The 22,657-nt window shown below is 45.5% G+C and overlaps 2 protein-coding genes and 1 long non-coding RNA gene across 4 annotated transcripts in view; 2 read left to right on the top strand and 1 right to left on the bottom strand.

Annotated features, from left to right (window-relative positions):
• Positions 1 to 22,657, bottom strand: part of LOC141094286 (uncharacterized) — a 1,055,204-nt gene that overhangs the window by 642,736 nt on the left and 389,811 nt on the right. The gene's annotated exons all lie outside the window — the stretch shown is intronic.
• LOC141094376 (uncharacterized) lies at positions 5,981 to 8,959 on the top strand. The gene is made up of 3 exons (XR_012233046.1): positions 5,981 to 6,183; positions 6,272 to 6,435; positions 8,600 to 8,959. It is a non-coding gene; the product is annotated as an uncharacterized lncRNA (long non-coding RNA).
• The window catches only part of LOC141094192 (uncharacterized), a 580,189-nt gene continuing 570,736 nt past the window's right edge, over positions 13,205 to 22,657 (top strand). The window contains exons 1-2 of one of the 2 annotated variants that reach the window (XM_073579955.1): positions 13,205 to 13,400; positions 19,660 to 19,814. In XM_073579955.1, coding sequence (XP_073436056.1) covers positions 13,319 to 13,400; positions 19,660 to 19,814 — 237 coding nt within the window. In that variant the 5' untranslated portion in view covers positions 13,205 to 13,318. The remainder of the gene's footprint in view (positions 13,401 to 19,659; positions 19,815 to 22,657) is intronic. The other variant, XM_073579954.1, reaches the window with a different exon arrangement.

Raw genomic sequence — 22,657 nt, 5'->3', positions numbered from 1 at the left:
ACACATTCGGACTATGAAACCTGCTGGAAGTGGATCTGAGCATTTCAGTTGCAAAAATTACTTTGATTGTTCTCATGGCGATTGCAGATGCTGTCGATTTGACGCCGTTGACGTTGGCTCACTTGGACGAGGAAATGACTCACAGACTTTCAAAAACTCTGACATGGGCCGCTTGTATGGGAATAATTTCAACTTTCCACAGACACAACCTCTTCCAAACACTGTAGGACTGCCAATGCCGTTTGTTGTGGTTTGGGAGGAGGCATTTCAAATGTGTGCCAACCTCATAAAACCGTACTCAAGTCCGGACTTGAATCACACCTAAAGGATTTACAACTATCGACTGACAAGGGCACAAAGAACTGTGGAGTGTGCCTTTGGATTGCTGGTATCTTATGGCACATTTTGGGAACAGCCATCAATCTAAAAATTGAGACAATTGATGAGGTTGTGAAAGTGTGTGTTCTGCACAATTACATCCTGGTGAAAGAGCGACACCCCTTAGAACTTGAGGAACCTGTTACTACCACATTGCAGGATTACCAAGATCAGGCTCGGACTGGTCCGCAGGGGAATCCCCTGGTGGGCCCCTGTGCAAATCAGGGCCCCCAACCTTACTGTATGGGCAGTACTTGTCATAATTATCATAGAATCGTAGAGTTGGAAGGGACCTCCTGGGCCATCTGGTCCAACCCCCTGCTCAAAGCAGGATTCGCTAAATCATCCCAGACAGATATCTGTCCAGCCTCTGTTTGAAGACTTCCATTGGAGGAGAACTCACCACCTCTTGTGGCAGCCTGTTCCACTCATTGATCACTCTGTCAAAAAGTTTTTTCTAATATCTAATGTGTCTCCTCCCATTCAGTTTCATCCCATTGCTTCTAGTCTTTCCTTGTGCAAATGAGAATAAAGTTGATCCTTCTACAATGTGACAGCCCTTTAGATATTTGTAGACAGCTATTAAGTCTCCTCTCAGTCTTCTCTTTTGCAAACTAAACATTCCCAAATCCTGCAACCTTTCCTCATAAGACAGGGTTTGCAGACCGGTCACCATTCTGGTCGCTCTTTTCTGAACTTGCTCCAGTTTGTTGATGTCTTTTTTAAAATGTGGTGCCCAAAACTGGACACAATATTCCAGATGAGGTCTGACCAAAGAGGAGTAGAGGGAAATAATGACTTCACGTGATCTAGACTGTATGCTTCTGTTAATACATCCTAGAATTGCATTTGCCTTTTTTGCTGCTGCATCACACTGTTGACTAATTCACTTGATTCTCTCTGTACAGAAAAATCAGCATCTCGTTCATTAACCAAACTACCAAGTCCCTGTCCCCCAAGGATAGTAGGACAATATTCTGCAAGGACCGATTCAATAGCAGTCATTCAACATTTAACAAATATCAATTCAATCTACAAGAGTCAACCTTCAGACTCCTATGAACTTATGCTGCTGGGCTTACTGATATGATACATTAAGTACCAAAAAAAATCCCCTGTTAATGGGAAATAAGTGATAGCATAACTCAGAAAACAGTATATATCAACAAAGAGCCATATCTCAACTATTAAGTGAAAATTAAGGACCAAAAGAGTTTTAGCATAAAAAATATAAATTTTATTGCATAATAAATAAAAACAACAGCAGAGCAACAATGCTAAAACAGGCAGTGGTAGACATAAATGGTAGATGATATCTAGAAAAGAATCCAAGTGGAAAGGGCATTACTCCCTCAAAGTACTCAATGATAAATCACATCCATGTAGTGTAAATATAATCTAGAGTGCCTTATTCATGAATCTGCCATATTTTATATAGTAGAGGTAATAGAGAGTATATCTTTTGCCAAAGAATTTATTTTAATAAATTCACTAGAATGTTAATTCTCAGCTGAGAAAAAAATAGGACCAATATAGTGTAATGTACATGACGCCGTGAGCAGTAACCACCACACGGAGAATAGATTAAATAGGTTGCAAAAAGCTGCACCAAACATATGAGCTCACATAAAGTGGCAAAAGTTACAAATAAATACAAATAATTGCCACAATGTGAGCCGGCATATTCACGAAGAGCAACATAAATAAACAGTTAGTTGCTCAGCAGAATAAACCACATATTAATGTGAATAAAACTGGGCGCAAATTGAAAAGAAAAAGCAAATAATAACCTCAGCAAATATTGGCGCAGATAAGCCCATACAAATGACCAAACTAAGGCCAAAGCAAAGTATTCTCTACTAGGCAGAGAAAAAGACCTATTAATGCAAGTTGAAACCGGATAACAATTAAGAAATAGAGTAACGTAACACTTACATGAAGTGACTATGTGCTGCCACTGCCTGCCGCCTCTACGCGCGTTGCGCCTTGGCTTCCTCAGGAGGCGTAACTCACACTAGCCCCGGAATTGATATATATAGGGTCAATAGGCAATAAACCACATCGCGCAACAGGTGTCATCCCGATTGAGCACATGCGCAATGCCAGACCACAAGACTCCCCATTCAGAAGTCTGAAAGTAAGTGACGCATGCGCTGATGTATCCCGACTCAGTAAATCAGAGATCCTCCTTCAGCGCTCATAGGGAGCAAATGGATACCGCTGCATAAGCAGCAGAACACCACAAGCGCACCTGGTGAGCGTGTCAGGAGATCTCAAGTAGGGAAAATCCTGGGCATGCGTACCAATCAGACAAAAAAACAAAAGAAAAAGATATGATCAAAATGTGAGCAACATTTGTAAAAATATTACTGAAAAAATGATAAAGTGTATGGAATAAAAACAAAAAATTGGATACTAGTGCCAAATGGATTATGCAGAAAATGAGACAAGTGATTTGGTGAATAAAATACAGAAAATAATATCGATAATATCCCCAATAATCAATCCCCAAAATAATGGGGACAAAAAAATGCTACCTAACAATAATGATAGTGATAAATAAGTACCAAATAAATTGTACAGAATATGTAACTAACAGTATGGGTGAACAATAATAAAATACATAGAATATAATAATATTAATAATATCCCCAATGTTCATTCACTCAATCAATGAGGACAAATATCCCAAAGTCTTCTTCTTTGTGAGTGAGATACGCTTCATTTTCTGTGTAATAAACAAGATCCACAACCAAGAGCAGACTGAATGAGGTAAATCGAATGGAATGGAAACTAAAAATAATAAGAATAAAAAATATTAAAAACCGAAGCAAAAAATAAAAACCATGTATACACAATATGAGAAATTTTATTTATATTATAAGAAGGATCCAAAACCATTATTCTCATTTAAACCCACTGGTATCATCGTGTTAAGCCTATAGATCCATCTGCTTTCTACCTGTGAAAGAGTTTGAAATAAATTTCCACCCCTCGTACCCAACGATACCTGATCAATTGCAAAAACACGAAGATCATCAGCACGAGAATGATGAAATGCACGAAAATGCCTCGGTAATGTCTTCAATTGGTCCAGATCCTTAGCCTCCTTAGATTTTTCGATATCTCGAACATGCTCGCGAATTCTAATTCTAAGCTCTCTTGTAGTCATTCCTATGTAAATCTTTTTGCAAGAACAACTTGCATAATATATCACACCCTTAGATGAACAGGTAAGGCATTTTCTGATTGAAAAGGTCTTGGAATGATCTGAATTTTGAAATGTATTCATTTTAAGTGTATTAGAACATGCTTTACAAGTTCGACAAGGGTAAAATCCTTGGAGTTCACCAAAAATACCCTTTTGTACTTTTTCGTTGGAGGTTAGATGACTCCTTACAAGTAGATCAGAAAGATTTTTAGATCTTTTGGCTGTAATACAAGGTCTAGATGGCAATGTCTTTTTCAAAATAGGATCTATTTGTAACACATGCCAGTGTTTATTGATTATACCAGTAAAGTTATCCCATTGATCATTAAACGGGGTAATTAGACGAACTTGATTATTATCCCTAGGTTTGGAATTTCTCTTGTATAGCAATTGATCCCTAGGGATTTCTTGTACTCTATTATAAGCTCTACGAATTTGCCTATGACCATATCCTCTTTCTCTAAATCTGGAATATAAATCTGCAGCTTGATTTTGGTATGTCTTTTCCGAAGAGCAAATCCTCTTTGCTCGCAAAAACTGCCCCACTGGAATTGAGCGTATAGTGGATTTTAGATGAGAGGACTTAGCGTGTAGAATTGAATTAGTGGCCGTAGGTTTTCTATATATATCAGTCGATACAGATCCATCATCATTGACTGAAATATCGATGTCCAAAAAACTAACTCTCTTCCCATAGGAATAAGTGAGTTTTATGTTCAGATCGTTATCATTCAATGCAGACATGAATGTTTTTAATTCATCCAACGGGCCCTCCCATACAAACATCACATCATCTATGTATCTCATCCAATTGTGGGCCTTTTCAATATTGGTAACAGGAGAACACTGAAAGATTTCTCTCTCCCAAAAACCCAAAAATAAATTGGCATAAGCCGGAGCACAAGCCGCCCCCATGGCTGTACCTTGAGTTTGCAAAAATACTTGTTCTTTAAATAAAAAACAGTTGTGCGTCAAAATAAATTCTAACAGAATAATTATAAGGGCTGCCAAAAGGGGGTCCAAATTACTATTTCTCAAAAACCAGGAGGTAGCTCTAAGTCCCTGGTCATGGCGAATGGAGGTATATAGTGCCTCCACATCAGCCGTGACAAGGATCATATCATCTCCCAGATGTAGCTGGTCTAACCTCCGTAGAGCCGCAGTTGTATCAAGAATATGGGAGGGTAGAGTGGTCACCAAGGGCTTCAGATAGTAATCTACTATCTGACATATCAGTTCACTAAGTCCTTCCTTTCCGGACACGATAGGACGGCCGGGCGGATCCTCAATGTTCTTATGTATTTTTGGGATTAAATATAAAGTAGGCAGTTTAGGTTTTAAAGATTCAACAAACTCCAAAAGTGATTTGGGGATAATACCCTTCTCATGTGCCTCTAACAGAATATCATTTAGTTCTTTATGATATGCAGGAAGAGGACTGAAAGTCAATTTTTTATAGCAATTAGTGTCCGATAATAATTTATGAGCCTGTTTTTCATAAAGGTCACGTGGCCAAAGAACAAGATTGCCACCTTTATCGGCTCTTTTAAAGATTACATCTTTCCAACCTTGCATTTCCATAATTGCTTTTTTATCACTCATAAAAGTTGGATTAAAGCGATAGTTTTTCTTAAGTTCCTCTATATCATGAGTGACCAATCTCACAAAAGTCTCAAATTTATATTTATTATGCTAAAACTCTTTTGGTCCTTAATTTTCACTTAATAGTTGAGATATGGCTCTTTGTTGATATATACTGTTTTCTGAGTTATGCTATCACTTATTTCCCATTAACAGGGGATTTTTTTTGGTACTTAATGTATATTTTCTGTTTTACCACAGTTTAATTCCCTATGATGGATTTCAAAGCCAGGGAAAAGGTCTGGCAGGATAAAGCATTGGATTTATTCAAACAGAGCTCAATTGCTAATTTTAATCATACCCAATATGATGATAAAGGATTAATGATGAAATATAAAAACTTGGTTAATAAAAAAACTAGGATTTGGTGGACTAAAACATCCCTAGATAATTATATTAAACAAAAAATCATTCCACGTGGCCTGCGGATACAACTCTATCCAACCTTTAGTCTGGATGATACTGAGTTAATATCTAAATGGGAAAGTGTTTCCTCAGCATGCTCTATGTCTTTTATGGAGATCATCAATATCAAAAATGCTTCTATTTTGGAAGAATTGGATATTGAGCTGAACAAATTACAAGAAGAGTTGGTAGCCAAATTGTCAAAAGAGGCCCTGGAAAAATTCTTTCAGGATCTCAATCATGATATGGAGAAATGGGAACAACAGATCAGTAAAAATAAAATGAAAAAATATCAACGTGATGTGATGGATTATGATCAGAAAAAAGTATTTCGTTGGCAAAATAGAATTTCAGTAGAAGATCAGAAACAATCAGAGATAAGAAGTTCATCTGTGTCTTCGGTGTCTTCTATATCCAGTAATACCACTTCAACTCACGAAAGGGAATATTATACTCCCAGACGTATTAAAACAAGATATGGTGGTAGGGGCAGAGGAAGTGCAAGATATCAATCTAACTCTGGTACCAGGAGAAATGATAAACCTAAGGTAATTAATCTATCCTCACATATTTTATCTAATGAACAGGTAGAATTGTTAGAAAAAGGTTTATCCTTTTCTCCATCTCAACAATTAGATTCCTTCACGGTCATAAAAGATGTTCACCTGTTCGCGAGAAAACTGATACTAAAGAGATTCCATGAGAAAAGTACTATGGGATTGTCACTCAATTCTGAGGAAGAGAAAGCTGCTCTGGAAATTTTAGAATCCTTAGCAGAGGAGAGCAACCCTATGGAAGCGGTGAGTTCTTTTCCCGTTTCCTTGTTTAATAAATCAAAAAAATTTCCTAACCTTAACACATGCTCGGCAGTTGAGACTTTTGTGAGATTGGTCACTCATGATATAGAGGAACTTAAGAAAAACTATCGCTTTAATCCAACTTTTATGAGTGATAAAAAAGCAATTATGGAAATGCAAGGTTGGAAAGATGTAATCTTTAAAAGAGCCGATAAAGGTGGCAATCTTGTTCTTTGGCCACGTGACCTTTATGAAAAACAGGCTCATAAATTATTATCGGACACTAATTGCTATAAAAAATTGACTTTCAGTCCTCTTCCTGCATATCATAAAGAACTAAATGATATTCTGTTAGAGGCACATGAGAAGGGTATTATCCCCAAATCACTTTTGGAGTTTGTTGAATCTTTAAAACCTAAACTGCCTACTTTATATTTAATCCCAAAAATACATAAGAACATTGAGGATCCGCCCGGCCGTCCTATCGTGTCCGGAAAGGAAGGACTTAGTGAACTGATATGTCAGATAGTAGATTACTATCTGAAGCCCTTGGTGACCACTCTACCCTCCCATATTCTTGATACAACTGCGGCTCTACGGAGGTTAGACCAGCTACATCTGGGAGATGATATGATCCTTGTCACGGCTGATGTGGAGGCACTATATACCTCCATTCGCCATGACCAGGGACTTAGAGCTACCTCCTGGTTTTTGAGAAATAGTAATTTGGACCCCCTTTTGGCAGCCCTTATAATTATTCTGTTAGAATTTATTTTGACGCACAACTGTTTTTTATTTAAAGAACAAGTATTTTTGCAAACTCAAGGTACAGCCTTGGGGGCGGCTTGTGCTCCGGCTTATGCCAATTTATTTTTGGGTTTTTGGGAGAGAGAAATCTTTCAGTGTTCTCCTGTTACCAATATTGAAAAGGCCCACAATTGGATGAGATACATAGATGATGTGATGTTTGTATGGGAGGGCCCGTTGGATGAATTAAAAACATTCATGTCTGCATTGAATGATAACGATCTGAACATAAAACTCACTTATTCCTATGGGAAGAGAGTTAGTTTTTTGGACATCGATATTTCAGTCAATGATGATGGATCTGTATCGACTGATATATATAGAAAACCTACGGCCACTAATTCAATTCTACACGCTAAGTCCTCTCATCTAAAATCCACTATACGCTCAATTCCAGTGGGGCAGTTTTTGCGAGCAAAGAGGATTTGCTCTTCGGAAAAGACATACCAAAATCAAGCTGCAGATTTATATTCCAGATTTAGAGAAAGAGGATATGGTCATAGGCAAATTCGTAGAGCTTATAATAGAGTACAAGAAATCCCTAGGGATCAATTGCTATACAAGAGAAATTCCAAACCTAGGGATAATAATCAAGTTCGTCTAATTACCCCGTTTAATGATCAATGGGATAACTTTACTGGTATAATCAATAAACACTGGCATGTGTTACAAATAGATCCTATTTTGAAAAAGACATTGCCATCTAGACCTTGTATTACAGCCAAAAGATCTAAAAATCTTTCTGATCTACTTGTAAGGAGTCATCTAACCTCCAACGAAAAAGTACAAAAGGGTATTTTTGGTGAACTCCAAGGATTTTACCCTTGTCGAACTTGTAAAGCATGTTCTAATACACTTAAAATGAATACATTTCAAAATTCAGATCATTCCAAGACCTTTTCAATCAGAAAATGCCTTACCTGTTCATCTAAGGGTGTGATATATTATGCAAGTTGTTCTTGCAAAAAGATTTACATAGGAATGACTACAAGAGAGCTTAGAATTAGAATTCGCGAGCATGTTCGAGATATCGAAAAATCTAAGGAGGCTAAGGATCTGGACCAATTGAAGACATTACCGAGGCATTTTCGTGCATTTCATCATTCTCGTGCTGATGATCTTCGTGTTTTTGCAATTGATCAGGTATCGTTGGGTACGAGGGGTGGAAATTTATTTCAAACTCTTTCACAGGTAGAAAGCAGATGGATCTATAGGCTTAACACGATGATACCAGTGGGTTTAAATGAGAATAATGGTTTTGGATCCTTCTTATAATATAAATAAAATTTCTCATATTGTGTATACATGGTTTTTATTTTTTGCTTCGGTTTTTAATATTTTTTATTCTTATTATTTTTAGTTTCCATTCCATTCGATTTACCTCATTCAGTCTGCTCTTGGTTGTGGATCTTGTTTATTACACAGAAAATGAAGCGTATCTCACTCACAAAGAAGAAGACTTTGGGATATTTGTCCTCATTGATTGAGTGAATGAACATTGGGGATATTATTAATATTATTATATTCTATGTATTTTATTATTGTTCACCCATACTGTTAGTTACATATTCTGTACAATTTATTTGGTACTTATTTATCACTATCATTATTGTTAGGTAGCATTTTTTTGTCCCCATTATTTTGGGGATTGATTATTGGGGATATTATCGATATTATTTTCTGTATTTTATTCACCAAATCACTTGTCTCATTTTCTGCATAATCCATTTGGCACTAGTATCCAATTTTTTGTTTTTATTCCATACACTTTATCATTTTTTCAGTAATATTTTTACAAATGTTGCTCACATTTTGATCATATCTTTTTCTTTTGTTTTTTTGTCTGATTGGTACGCATGCCCAGGATTTTCCCTACTTGAGATCTCCTGACACGCTCACCAGGTGCGCTTGTGGTGTTCTGCTGCTTATGCAGCGGTATCCATTTGCTCCCTATGAGCGCTGAAGGAGGATCTCTGATTTACTGAGTCGGGATACATCAGCGCATGCGTCACTTACTTTCAGACTTCTGAATGGGGAGTCTTGTGGTCTGGCATTGCGCATGTGCTCAATCGGGATGACACCTGTTGCGCGATGTGGTTTATTGCCTATTGACCCTATATATATCAATTCCGGGGCTAGTGTGAGTTACGCCTCCTGAGGAAGCCAAGGCGCAACGCGCGTAGAGGCGGCAGGCAGTGGCAGCACATAGTCACTTCATGTAAGTGTTACGTTACTCTATTTCTTAATTGTTATCCGGTTTCAACTTGCATTAATAGGTCTTTTTCTCTGCCTAGTAGAGAATACTTTGCTTTGGCCTTAGTTTGGTCATTTGTATGGGCTTATCTGCGCCAATATTTGCTGAGGTTATTATTTGCTTTTTCTTTTCAATTTGCGCCCAGTTTTATTCACATTAATATGTGGTTTATTCTGCTGAGCAACTAACTGTTTATTTATGTTGCTCTTCGTGAATATGCCGGCTCACATTGTGGCAATTATTTGTATTTATTTGTAACTTTTGCCACTTTATGTGAGCTCATATGTTTGGTGCAGCTTTTTGCAACCTATTTAATCTATTCTCCGTGTGGTGGTTACTGCTCACGGCGTCATGTACATTACACTATATTGGTCCTATTTTTTTCTCAGCTGAGAATTAACATTCTAGTGAATTTATTAAAATAAATTCTTTGGCAAAAGATATACTCTCTATTACCTCTACTATATAAAATATGGCAGATTCATGAATAAGGCACTCTAGATTATATTTACACTACATGGATGTGATTTATCATTGAGTACTTTGAGGGAGTAATGCCCTTTCCACTTGGATTCTTTTCTAGATATCATCTACCATTTATGTCTACCACTGCCTGTTTTAGCATTGTTGCTCTGCTGTTGTTTTTATTTATTATGCAATAAAATTTATATTTTTTATGCTAAAACTCTTTTGGTCCTTAATTTTCACTTAATAGTTGAGATATGGCTCTTTGTTGATATGATACATCTAGCATCATTAAGAATAAATGCTGTGTCGTCACAGACCTCTTTCTATTGAGTGTTTGGATATCTCTATTTTTAATCTCCGAGAGTCCATAGCTTTAAAGTCTGTGTTGTCAATTTTTTAATATTCTTGTTTGGTCTGGTTTGATTTTAGGTTTCTTGTACACTGGAAGATGTTTCTTCATCTTTTTACCTACAGGAAAGATGTATATCTTTGTACCGTGTTAGCCAGTAGATAGAAAAGTATTCAGAATTGAGAGTCCTCAGTGGTTGATAACTTTTAATGGCTAACTGAAAAGATGGTAACACATTGCAAGCTTTCGAGACTACTCAGGTCTCTTCAACAGGCATTGACTAATACAACATCTGAAGAATCACATATATATGCACAACACAGCACAGAAAAAATGCAATAGATAAGTGATGCGAAGCAGAATTATCATTATGGGAGAGGGAGAAACATAAATATTGGACCAGTTCATAGATAAGGAGTCTGGATGTTTTATTGTCCTCTGATTGGGGTCTCCTAATATGTTGTGATGCCCCCACAAGGTCTTAGGAGCAAATTCCTTAATTGATGTAAAAAGACATAAATCCAAACAGCACATTCATTCCAGCACTGAGAGTGTCAAAGGTTGTCATAAATTTATACTCCCAAACCCTCCTGTCTCTCTGAGATGTGAAGTTACTTTTCAATACCAGTAATTTCATATCCATGGTGTTGTTGTGATCAGGCATACAAAAATGTTTTGCCACAGGTAGATCCATTCTTTTTTCTCTTATTGTTACCATCTTTTCAGTTAGCCATTAAAAGGTATCAACCACTGAGGACTCTCAATTCTGAATATTTTTCTATCTTTTTGCCTATAATTCTTGGGGCACGCACACAGAGAGGAGGTAACAACAAGTGTAGGAAGATGACAGCCCATTGAGGTACAAGGCCAGTTAACCCGAGAGTCACAACCTGGCTTCTCAAACGTATCCATGGTTCAGTGATAGTCAGTGGAGCAGATCTGTATTCTTCCAACCATGGCCAAAATCTCCTAGGTTGTTTCCTGTAGAATGATAGATCCGTTTCCCTCGTGATGGAGCCATGATGAATTGACTACTGTCCTGTCTCCTTTGGCTGTATGTCTTGGCAAAATCTCTGGCTGTCTCTCCCCCAATCTCTCAGTCTCTTTATACAGTGGCATGTAACCTATTTTTAGGTCCAGCATCAAAGAAAAGGGGAAGAATGGTGATGAGCTCAAGAAGCATTACTTGATTATTTAAACTAATTGCATAGATTTTCCTCCTCTGTTTAGAATGCAGAAAACTGGAAGGCAAGGACAATGCATCTAATTATCATATCAGCAAACATCATTGTTCAGTGGCCATGCATTACTGCTTAGCAAAGATAGCAGAAAATAAACTCTAGGAGATAATATTAGAGATAAACACAAGAATACTTAAGACAAGAGATTATGTTTCTGTGCCTACACAATTTACATCTGGCTAATTAAGATACAAGGCTGTGTCTTGACATAAAGCTTCATTCCCTACACATCATACACACACAGCTCTGCTCTCTACACATCATACACACAAGGCTCCACACCGTACGCATCATACATACATGGCTCTGCTCCCTACACATCATATACACATCATATACACACATGGCTCTGCTTCCTACATATCATATAAACACATGGCTCCGCTCCGCTCCCTACACATCATACACACGGCTCTGCTCCCTACACATTATACACACACACGGCTCCGCTTTGTACAACTCGTACACACACGCTCCGCTCCGTACAACGCGTACACACTTGGCTTCACTCAGTACACCTCGTACATACGAGGCTCCGCTCCGTATACCTCGTAAACTCAGGGCTCCGCTCTGTACACCCAGTACACACACGGCTCCGCTCCGTACACCTCGTACACACATGGCTCTGCTCTGTACACCTCGTACACACACGGCTCCGCTCCGTACACCTTGTACACACACGGCTCCGCTCCGTACACCTCGTACACACACGGCTCCGCTCCGTACACCTCGTACACACACGGCTCTGCTCCGTACACCTCGTACACACACGGCTCCGCTCCGTACACCTCGTACACACACGGCTCCGCTCCGTACACCTCGCACACACGCGGCTCCGCTCCGTACACCTCGTACACACACGGCTCCGCTCCGTACACCTCGTACACACATGGCTCTGCTCTGTACACCTCGTACACACACGGCTCCGCTCCGTAATAATAATAATAATAATAATTTTTATTTATATAGCGCCAACATATTCCGCAGCACTTTACAATTAAGCGGGGACATGTACAGACAATAAATTCAATACAAGTTAAGACAATTCAAACAGTGACATTAGGAGTGAGGTCCCTGCTCGCAAGCTTACAATCTAATCCGTACACCTCGTACACACACGGCTCCGCTCCGTACACCTCATACACACACGGCTCCGCTCTGTACACCCAGTACACACGGCTCCGCTCCGTACACCCTGTACACACACGGCTACGATCCGTACACCTTGTACATACACGGCTCCGCTCCGTACACCCTGTACACACACGGCTACGATCCGTACACCTTGTACATACACACTCCGCTCCGTACACCTTGTACACACAGCTCTGCTCCGTACACCTCGTACACATGCGACTCGGCACCACACCGTACACACGCGGCTCCGCTCCGTACACCTCATACACACGGCTCCACTCCGCACACCTCGTACACACACGGCTCCACTCCGTACACCTCGTACACCTCGTACACCCACGGCTCTGCACATCCACACTGTAAACCCCTCCTGACCCCAAACATAAACTTCCCCTCATCCAGCACCATGGCAACCAGCACAGCAGAGTCCTGCACACACTGAGGCCCCTGATCATGTGACCCCTGACTCCTCCCCTCCTGTGACCTCATCACAGGTCCTGTGCGCACAGAGCAGCCATATATGTGGAGTGCGGCTCTGCGGGTGGAGGTTAGTGCTGGAGGCTCCATTATTCTCTATGTGGAGTGCGGCTCTGCGGGTGGAGGTCGGTGCTGGAGGCTCCATTATTCTCTATGTGGAGTACGGCTCTGCGGGTGGAGGTCGGTGCTGGAGGCTCCATTATTCTCTATGTGGAGTGCGGCTCTGCGGGTGGAGGTTAGTGCTGGAGGCTCCATTATTCTTTATGTGGAGTGCGGCTCTGCGGGTGGAGGTCGGTGCTGGAGGCTCCATTATTCTCTATGTGGAGTGTGGCTCTGCGGGTGGAGGTTAGTGCTGGAGGCTCCATTATTCTCTATGTGGAGTGCGGCTCTGCGGGTGGAGGTCGGTGCTGGAGGCTCCATTATTCTCTATGTGGAGTGTGGCTCTGCGGGTGGAGGTCGGTGCTGGAGGCTCCATTATTCTCTATGTGGAGTGTGGCTCTGCGGGTGGAGGTTAGTGCTGGAGGCTCCATTATTCTCTATGTGGAGTGCGGCTCTGCGGGTGGAGGTCGGTGCTGGAGGCTCCATTATTCTCTATGTGGAGTGCGGCTCTGCGGGTGGAGGTCGGTGCTGGAGGCTCCATTATTCTCTATGTGGAGTGCGCCTCTGCGGGTGGAGGTCGGTGCTGGATGCTCCATTATTCTCTATGTGGAGTGCGGCTCTGCGGGTGGAGGTCGGTGCTGGAGGCTCCATTATTCTCTATGTGGAGTGCGGCTCTGCAGGTGGAGGTCGGTGCCGGAGGCTCCATTATTCTCTATGTGGAGTGTGGCTCTGCGGGTGGAGGTCGGTGCTGGAGGCTCCATTACTCTCTATGTGGAGTGCGGCTCTGCGGGTGGAGGTCGGTGCTGGAGGCTCCATTATTCTCTATGTGGAGTGCGGCTCTGCGGGTGGAGGTCGGTGCTGGAGGCTCCATTATTCTCTATGTGGAGTGCGGCTCTGCGGGTGGAGGTCGGTGCTGGAGGCTCCATTATTCTCTATGTGGAGTGTGGCTCTGCGGGTGGAGGTCGGTGCCGGAGGCTCCATTATTCTCTATGTGGAGTGCGCCTCTGCGGGTGGAGGTCGGTGCTGGATGCTCCATTATTCTCTATGTGGAGTGCGGCTCTGCGGGTGGAGGTCGGTGCTGGAGGCTCCATTATTCTCTATGTGGAGTGCGGCTCTGCGGGTGGAGGTCGGTGCCGGAGGCTCCATTATTCTCTATGTGGAGTGTGGCTCTGCGGGTGGAGGTCGGTGCTGGAGGCTCCATTACTCTCTATGTGGAGTGCGGCTCTGCGGGTGGAGGTCGGTGCTGGAGGCTCCATTATTCTCTATGTGGAGTGCGGCTCTGCGGGTGGAGGTCGGTGCTGGAGGCTCCATTATTCTCTATGTGGAGTGCGGCTCTGCGGGTGGAGGTCGGTGCTGGAGGCTCCATTATTCTCTATGTGGAGTGCGGCTCTGCGGGTGGAGGTCGGTGCTGGAGGCTCCATTATTCTCTATGTGGAGTGCGGCTCTGCGGGTGGAGGTCGGTGCTGGAGGCTCCATTATTCTCTATGTGGAGTGCGGCTCTGCGGGTGGAGGTCGGTGCTGGAGGCTCCATTATTCTCTATGTGGAGTGCGGCTCTGCGGGTGGAGGTCGGTGCTGGAGGCTCCATTATTCTCTATGTGGAGTGCGGCTCTGCGGGTGGAGGTCGGTGCTGGAGGCTACATTATTCTCTATGTGGAGTGTGGCTCTGCGGGTGGAGGTCGGTGCTGGAGGCTCCATTATTCTCTATGTGGAGTGCGGCTCTGCGGGTGGAGGTCGGTGCTGGAGGCTCCATTATTCTCTATGAGGAGTGCGGCTCTGCGGGTGGAGGTCGGTGCTGGAGGCTCCATTATTCTCTATGTGGAGTGCGGCTCTGCGGGTGGAGGTCGGTGCTGGAGGCTCCATTATTCTCTATGTGGAGTGTGGCTCTGCGGGTGGAGGTCGGTGCCGGAGGCTCCATTATTCTCTATGTGGAGTGCGGCTCTGTGGGTGGAGGTCGGTGCCGGAGGCTCCATTATTCTCTATGTGGAGTGCGGGTGGAGGTCGGTGCCGGAGGCTCCATTATTCTCTATGTGGAGTGCGGGTGGAGGTCGGTGCTGGAGGCTCCATTATTCTCTATGTGGAGTGCGGGTGGAGGTCGGTGCTGGAGGCTCCATTATTCTCTATGTGGAGTGCGGCTCTGCGGGTGGAGGTCGGTGCTGAAGGCTCCATTATTCTCTATGTGGAGTGCGGGTGGAGGTCGGTGCTGGAGGCTCCATTATTCTCTATGTGGAGTGCGGGTGGAGGTCGGTGCCGGAGGCTCCATTATTCTCTATGTGGAGTGCGGCTCTGCGGGTGGAGGTCGGTGCCGGAGGCTCCATTATCCTCTATGTGGAGTGCGGCTCTGCGGGTGGAGGTCGGTGCCGGAGGCTCCATTATCCTCTATGTGGAGTGCGGCTCTGCGGGTGGAGGTCGGTGCCGGAGGCTCCATTATTCTCTATGTGGAGTGTGGCTCTGCGGGTGGAGGTCGGTGCCGGAGGCTCCATTATCCTCTATGTGGAGTGCGGCTCTGCGGGTGGAGGTCGGTGCCGGAGGCTCCATTATCCTCTATGTAAAGTGCGGCTCTGCGGGTGGAGGTCGGTGCCGGAGGCTCCATTATTCTCTATGTGGAGTGCGGCTCTGCGGGTGGAGGTCGGTGCCGGAGGCTCCATTATTCTCTATGTGGAGGTCGGCTCTGCCGGTGGAGGTCGGTGCTGGAGGCTCCATTATCCTCTATGTGGAGTGCGGCTCTGCGGGTGGAGGTCGGTGCCGGAGGCTCCATTATTCTCTATGTGGAGGTCGGTACTGGAGGCTCCATTATTCTCTATGTGGAGTGCGGCTCTGCGGGTGGAGGTTGGTGCTGGAGGCTCCATTATTCTCTATGTGGAGTGCGGCTCTGCGGGTGGAGGTCGGTGCCGGAGGCTCCATTATTCTCTATGTGGAGTGCGGCTCTGCGGGTGGAGGTCGGTGCCGGAGGCCCCATTATTCTCTATGTGGAGTGCGGCTCTGCGGGTGGAGGTCAGTGCTGGAGGCTCCATTATTCTCTATGTGGAGTGCGGCTCTGCGGGTGGAGGTTAGTGCTGGAGGCTGCATTATTCTCTATGTGGAGTGCGGCTCTGCGGGTGGAGGTCGGTGCTGGAGGCTCCATTATTCTCTATGTGGAGTGCGGCTCTGCGGGTGGAGGTCGGTGCTGGAGGCTCCATTATTCTCTATGTGGAGTGCGGCTCTGCGGGTGGAGGTCGGTGCTGGAGGCTCCATTATTCTCTATGTGGAGTGCGGCTCTGCGGGTGGAGGTCGGTGCTGGAGGCTCCATTATTCTCTATGTGGAGTGCGGCTCTGCGGGTGGAGGTCGGTGCTGAAGGCTCCATTATTCTCTATGTGGAGTGCGGGTGGAGGTCGGTGCTGGAGGCTCCATTATTCTCTATGTGGAGTGCGGGTGGAGGTCGGTGCCGGAGGCTCCATTATTCTCTATGTGGAGTGTGGCTCTGCGGGTGGAGGTCGGTGCCGGAGGCTCCATTATCCTCTATGTGGAGTGCGGCTCTGCGGGTGGAGGTCGGTGCCGGAGGCTCCATTATCCTCTATGTGGAGTGCGGCTCTGCGGGTGGAGGTCGGTGCCGGAGGCCCCATTATTCTCTATGTGAAGGGCGGCTCTGCGGGTGGAGGTCGGTGCCGGAGGCCCCATTATTCTCTATGTGGAGTGCGGCTCTGCGGGTGGAGGTCGGTGCCGGAGGCTCCATTATTCTCTATGTGGAGGTCGGCTCTGCCGGTGGAGGTCGGTGCTGGAGGCTCCATTATCCTCTATGTGGAGTGCGGCTCTGCGGGTGGAGGTCGGTGCCGGAGGCTCCATTATTCTCTATGTGGAGGTCGGTACTGGAGGCTCCATTATTCTCTATGTGGAGTGCGGCTCTGCGGGTGGAGGTCGGTGCTGGAGGCTCCATTATTCTCTATGTGGAGTGCGGCTCTGCGGGTGGAGGTTGGTGCTGGAGGCTCCATTATTCTCTATGTGGAGTGCGGCTCTGCGGGTGGAGGTCGGTGCCGGAGGCTCCATTATTCTCTATGTGGAGTGCGGCTCTGCGGGTGGAGGTCGGTGCTGGAGGCTCCATTATTCTCTATGTGGAGTGCGGCTCTGCGGGTGGAGGTCGGTGCTGGAGGCTCCATTATTCTCTATGTGGAGTGCGGCTCTGCGGGTGGAGGTCGGTGCTGGAGGCTCCATTATTCTCTATGTGGAGTGCGGCTCTGCGGGTGGAGGTCGGTGCTGGAGGCTCCATTATTCTCTATGTGGAGTGCGGCTCTGCGGGTGGAGGTCGGTGCTGGCGGCTCCATTATTCTCTATGTGGAGTGCGGCTCTGCGGGTGGAGGTCGGTGCTGGAGGCTCCATTATTCTCTATGTGGAGTGCGGGTGGAGGTCGGTGCTGGAGGCTCCATTATTCTCTATGTGGAGTGCGGCTCTGCGGGTGGAGGTCGGTGCTGGCGGCTCCATTATTCTCTATGTGGAGTGCGGCTCTGCGGGTGGAGGTCGGTGCTGAAGGCTCCATTATTCTCTATGTGGAGTGCGGGTGGAGGTCGGTGCTGGAGGCTCCATTATTCTCTATGTGGAGTGCGGGTGGAGGTCGGTGCCGGAGGCTCCATTATTCTCTATGTGGAGTGTGGCTCTGCGGGTGGAGGTCGGTGCCGGAGGCTCCATTATTCTCTATGTGAAGTGCGGCTCTGCGGGTGGAGGTCGGTGCCGGAGGCCCCATTATTCTCTATGTGGAGTGCGGCTCTGCGGGTGGAGGTCGGTGCCGGAGGCTCCATTATTCTCTATGTAGAGGTCGGCTCTGCCGGTGGAGGTCGGTGCTGGAGGCTCCATTATCCTCTATGTGGAGTGCGGCTCTGCGGGTGGAGGTCGGTGCCGGAGGCTCCATTATTCTCTATGTGGAGGTCGGTACTGGAGGCTCCATTATTCTCTATGTGGAGTGCGGCTCTGCGGGTGGAGGTCGGTGCTGGAGGCTCCATTATTCTCTATGTGGAGTGCGGCTCTGCGGGTGGAGGTTGGTGCTGGAGGCTCCATTATTCTCTATGTGGAGTGCGGCTCTGCGGGTGGAGGTCGGTGCCGGAGGCTCCATTATTCTCTATGTGGAGTGCGGCTCTGCGGGTGGAGGTCGGTGCCGGAGGCCCCATTATTCTCTATGTGGAGTGCAGCTCTGCGGGTGGAGGTCAGTGCTGGAGGCTCCATTATTCTCTATGTGGAGTGCGGCTCTGCGGGTGGAGGTTAGTGCTGGAGGCTCCATTATTCTCTATGTGGAGTGCGGCTCTGCGGGTGGAGGTCGGTGCTGGAGGCTCCATTATTCTCTATGTGGAGTGCGGCTCTGCGGGTGGAGGTCGGTGCTGGAGGCTCCATTATTCTCTATGTGGAGTGCGGCTCTGCGGGTGGAGGTCGGTGCTGGAGGCTCCATTATTCTCTATGTGGAGTGTGGCTCTGCGGGTGGAGGTCGGTGCTGGAGGCTCCATTATTCTCTATGTGGAGTGCGGCTCTGCAGGTGGAGGTCGGTGCCGGAGGCTCCATTATTCTCTATGTGGAGTGTGGCTCTGCGGGTGGAGGTCGGTGCTGGAGGCTCCATTACTCTCTATGTGGAGTGCGGCTCTGCGGGTGGAGGTCGGTGCTGGAGGCTCCATTATTCTCTATGTGGAGTGCGGCTCTGCGGGTGGAGGTCGGTGCTGGAGGCTCCATTATTCTCTATGTGGAGTGCGGCTCTGCGGGTGGAGGTCGGTGCTGGAGGCTCCATTATTCTCTATGTGGAGTGCGGCTCTGCGGGTGGAGGTCGGTGCCGGAGGCTCCATTATTCTCTATGTGGAGTGCGGCTCTGCGGGTGGAGGTCGGTGGCGGAGGCTCCATTATTCTCTATGTGGAGTGCGGCTCTGCGGGTGGAGGTCGGTGCTGGAGGCTCCATTATTCTCTATGTGGAGTGCGGCTCTGCGGGTGGAGGTCGGTGCCGGAGGCTCCATTATCCTCTCTGTGGAGTGTGGCTCTGCGGGTGGAGGTCGGTGCTGGAGGCTCCATTATTCTCTATGTGGAGTGCGGCTCTGCGGGTTGAGGTCGGTGCTGGAGGCTCCATTATTCTCTATGTGGAGTGCGGCTCTGCGGGTGGAGGTCAGTGCTGGAGGCTCCATTATTCTCTATGTGGAGTGCGGCTCTGCGGCAGGAGGTCGGTGCTGGAGGCTCCATTATCCCCTCTTGGTGGATTATTTCTCCCTCCTCCTTATACAGTATATCACCTCCATACTCCGTAGCGCTGTACATATTATTGTCACCATCCCCATCGGGGCTCACGCTCATTCTTTCTTCATCTGGCATGTAAATTTTGCATATAGTAACCTCTCTGGACAAGGCAATTTTTCATTTCTGCAATGTCTTTTTTTTTTTTTCCTCTTTCCATACCAGATGTGCTTGACCAGAGATTAGTCCGGACATGCTGCAGCCATGGGGGAACGAGTCAGCCACGCAATAATATGCGGCCTGTTGTTGTCGTGTTGAAAATGTCTTCTGGGACACTTTGGAGAAATGGTTCCAAGAGCAAATCAATCCAGTGCCGAGCTGTAAGTGCACCTGGACTAGTGATGAGCGAGTGTGCTATGATAAGTTTTTATGTGAGCACCCTCGTGTGTTAATAGTATCTTCGGGTTGCTCAAAAGTAATATTCGAGTCGAGACGCCACGGCTGTCTGACAGCCGCAACACATGGGGGATTACCTGTTCCAAGCACTCTCGCTTATCACTGATCATTACCTGTACATTGTGCCACCCAACATCATAATTCTGGAGTAGGACTGGTGATGTTCCCAAGTGAAGGCTTCTTAGTGGTGTTGCCCATATGATTTCATCAGATTCGAAGAATTGCGCCTAGTGATGATCTCTGCATTGTAAGTGAAATTAGACTTCACACACCAAGACCAAGTTGTTAGACAATGTCTACACTTGCCGCCTGATGGTGTTTGTACTAGGTTCGGCTATGAGCCATATGCCTGGCTACAGTTGTTCTACTGACCTCAAAAGCTATCGTGTTGTAGAGCCAGACAACAATGACGACTGGACTGAAGGTCTGTGCTCTACAGCGATGACTCCCACTTATGTCTAGGAATGAGTGACGGCCAGAGATTTATCTGGAGATCCATGCGAGCAACACTATGAAGATGCCTTAGAAACCTGAAAGTGTCCTGGTTAGAGATGAACAGATCAGGCATAATTCAAATTTGCTTGTTCATGTGTGTGCTTTCCTTTTTCCCGGTAAATTCTATTTGAGAAGTTAATGTCCCTTAGTAGCCCAGGGCATAATAAATGTAATATGTAAAAAAAAAAAAAAATATTGTATTTACCTTCTACTTGCCTGTCCTGCCCTTCTGCTACTTACCGTCACCCATCTGGTCCTCAACGCATCTTCTGATCCCACATCATTTGCATGGAATCTTTGGTTCTCTCGCAGGTTCGCGGGAGGTCAACAGCACAGGTTGTGACCTCATGATGACTGTAACGGCCTATGCGCCAGCGTAGAACCCTCCCCGTCTCCATTACACCTGTCATTGAGTAGCGGAGGGTCAGGAGAAGTGAGTACAAGGATTTTTTAACCATTTGATGCCACATTTTGCCAAATCCGTGCCCAAGCGAATTAAAAAAATAAACTTGCATTGGCAATTGTAGATTTTTGTAAAATTCAAGCAGAACTCCTTTCCAATCTAATGTATTTGCTTACCTATAGTACCGATGGCTGACTTTTAATACAATAATGCCAGGCCGCATGTTGCTGGTGCTGATGTGAGCAGCCTTAAGAACCTAAACGTGCAGCCATCGGCTATAGCATCTCCGGACTCCTCTTCCATTGAGCACATCTGGGACTTCATTGGTTAGAAGCTTGGAGGATCAAGATGACTTGTCAAAGTGCGTTCAGCGGCAGAGCTTTTTTAAGACAACCAATAATTACCTCATTAATAGCAGCCAAGGCTGTGAGATTATTTCTGCAGTTTGGAGAACTTTGAAAAAAAAATTAGATTTGTATCGCCATTAATTGCAGGGTATTGTGAACTCTACTATTCTGGCAATCCTAGCTGAAGAAGAAATGTCACTTTTATTCTCAACCAAAGATTGGCCGTCACTATCCTGAAGTACAATGCAGTCAGTGATGGTCATCTTGAGAGGACTACAAGGAGCGCCAATTTATGTCATGGTTATACAAGTCCACTATCCAAAAAACGATGCCGAGGAGGAGGATGCTGAACTGTTCTACTATCAAGTTCAAGAAGAAATCGACAAGTACCCTATATACTCGAGTATAAGCCAAGGCACCTAATTTTGCCACGGAAAACTGGGTAAGCTTATTGACTCGAATATAAGCCGGGTATGAATTGTCCCCTCATCCCTGTCCTGCTATTTGTGGCTCCCCTCGTCCTGTTCTGCTATGTGTGGCTCCCCCTGTTGTATGCATGGCTCACCCCCCGTCCTACTTGCCCTCCTCGCGCGTCCCTGCAATGCATCTCTGTCCCGTGACGGCAGCTCTTCCTTGTTCCTGTGCTCAGCGGTCACATGGTACCGCTCATTAAGGTAATGAATATGTGCTCCACACCTATGGGATTGGAGACGCGTGCATGTTCATTACCTTAATGCGTGGTACCATGTGACCTCTGAACACCGGAACAAGCTGCCAGCGCTGGGTCAGAGATGCAGGGATGGAGGGCGAGTATAGATGTCTTCTGGAAGCCCCCTCCCCCACCGATCCCCTGGGACAATGATTCGTGTATAAGCCGAGGGGGGCCATTTTCAGCACACAAAAAAAGTGCTTAAAATCTCGGCTTATACACGGTATCTAAAAAAAAAAAAAGGCTTGCTCAATATCATGAGAGACTTGAATGCAAAAATGGGCCATGGCAAACATGGAATAGTTCTGAGGAAGATTCATTGACTTTTGTGCAGCAAATCAACTGTCCATCAAGAAAACTTTCTTCCAAAATCACAAATGGAAATACTACACATTAACTTCACCGAATGGGTTCTATAAGAATCGGATTGACTGCATACTGTATGTGTTCGCCAAAGATGGAGGTCATCGATCATTATTACAAAAACAAGGCCAGTAGTTGACTGTAGAACTGATCGTGAACTTTTGACAGGAACGATTAGAGCCAAGCTCCGCAAACAGATGAGACAACGGGTCTTTTTGACTAAGATACCTGAAGTTTTCTGGAACGGTCTTCACAACTGATTTTTATCACTGGACACGGATGAAAGAAAGCCTGAGGATTTATGTAAACATATAAAGACTATTACTGAAGAAGACAATAAGCAAGATGTAGCAGAGACCCTCACAGCCATGTTTAACAGAAGAGACCCTTAAGATCATCGAAGAATGGCAAAGAATAAAAAGCAGGCTACAGAAAACGGTTAAAAACTAA

The sequence above is a fragment of the Dendrobates tinctorius genome, unplaced genomic scaffold (assembly GCF_039654945.1).
Source record: "Dendrobates tinctorius isolate UK_male_01 unplaced genomic scaffold, ASM3965494v1 ptg000063l, whole genome shotgun sequence".
NCBI lineage: Eukaryota > Metazoa > Chordata > Amphibia > Anura > Dendrobatidae > Dendrobates > Dendrobates tinctorius.
The sequence above is the reverse complement of the archived record's forward strand: the minus strand, read 5'-3'. Positions and strand labels throughout refer to the sequence as shown.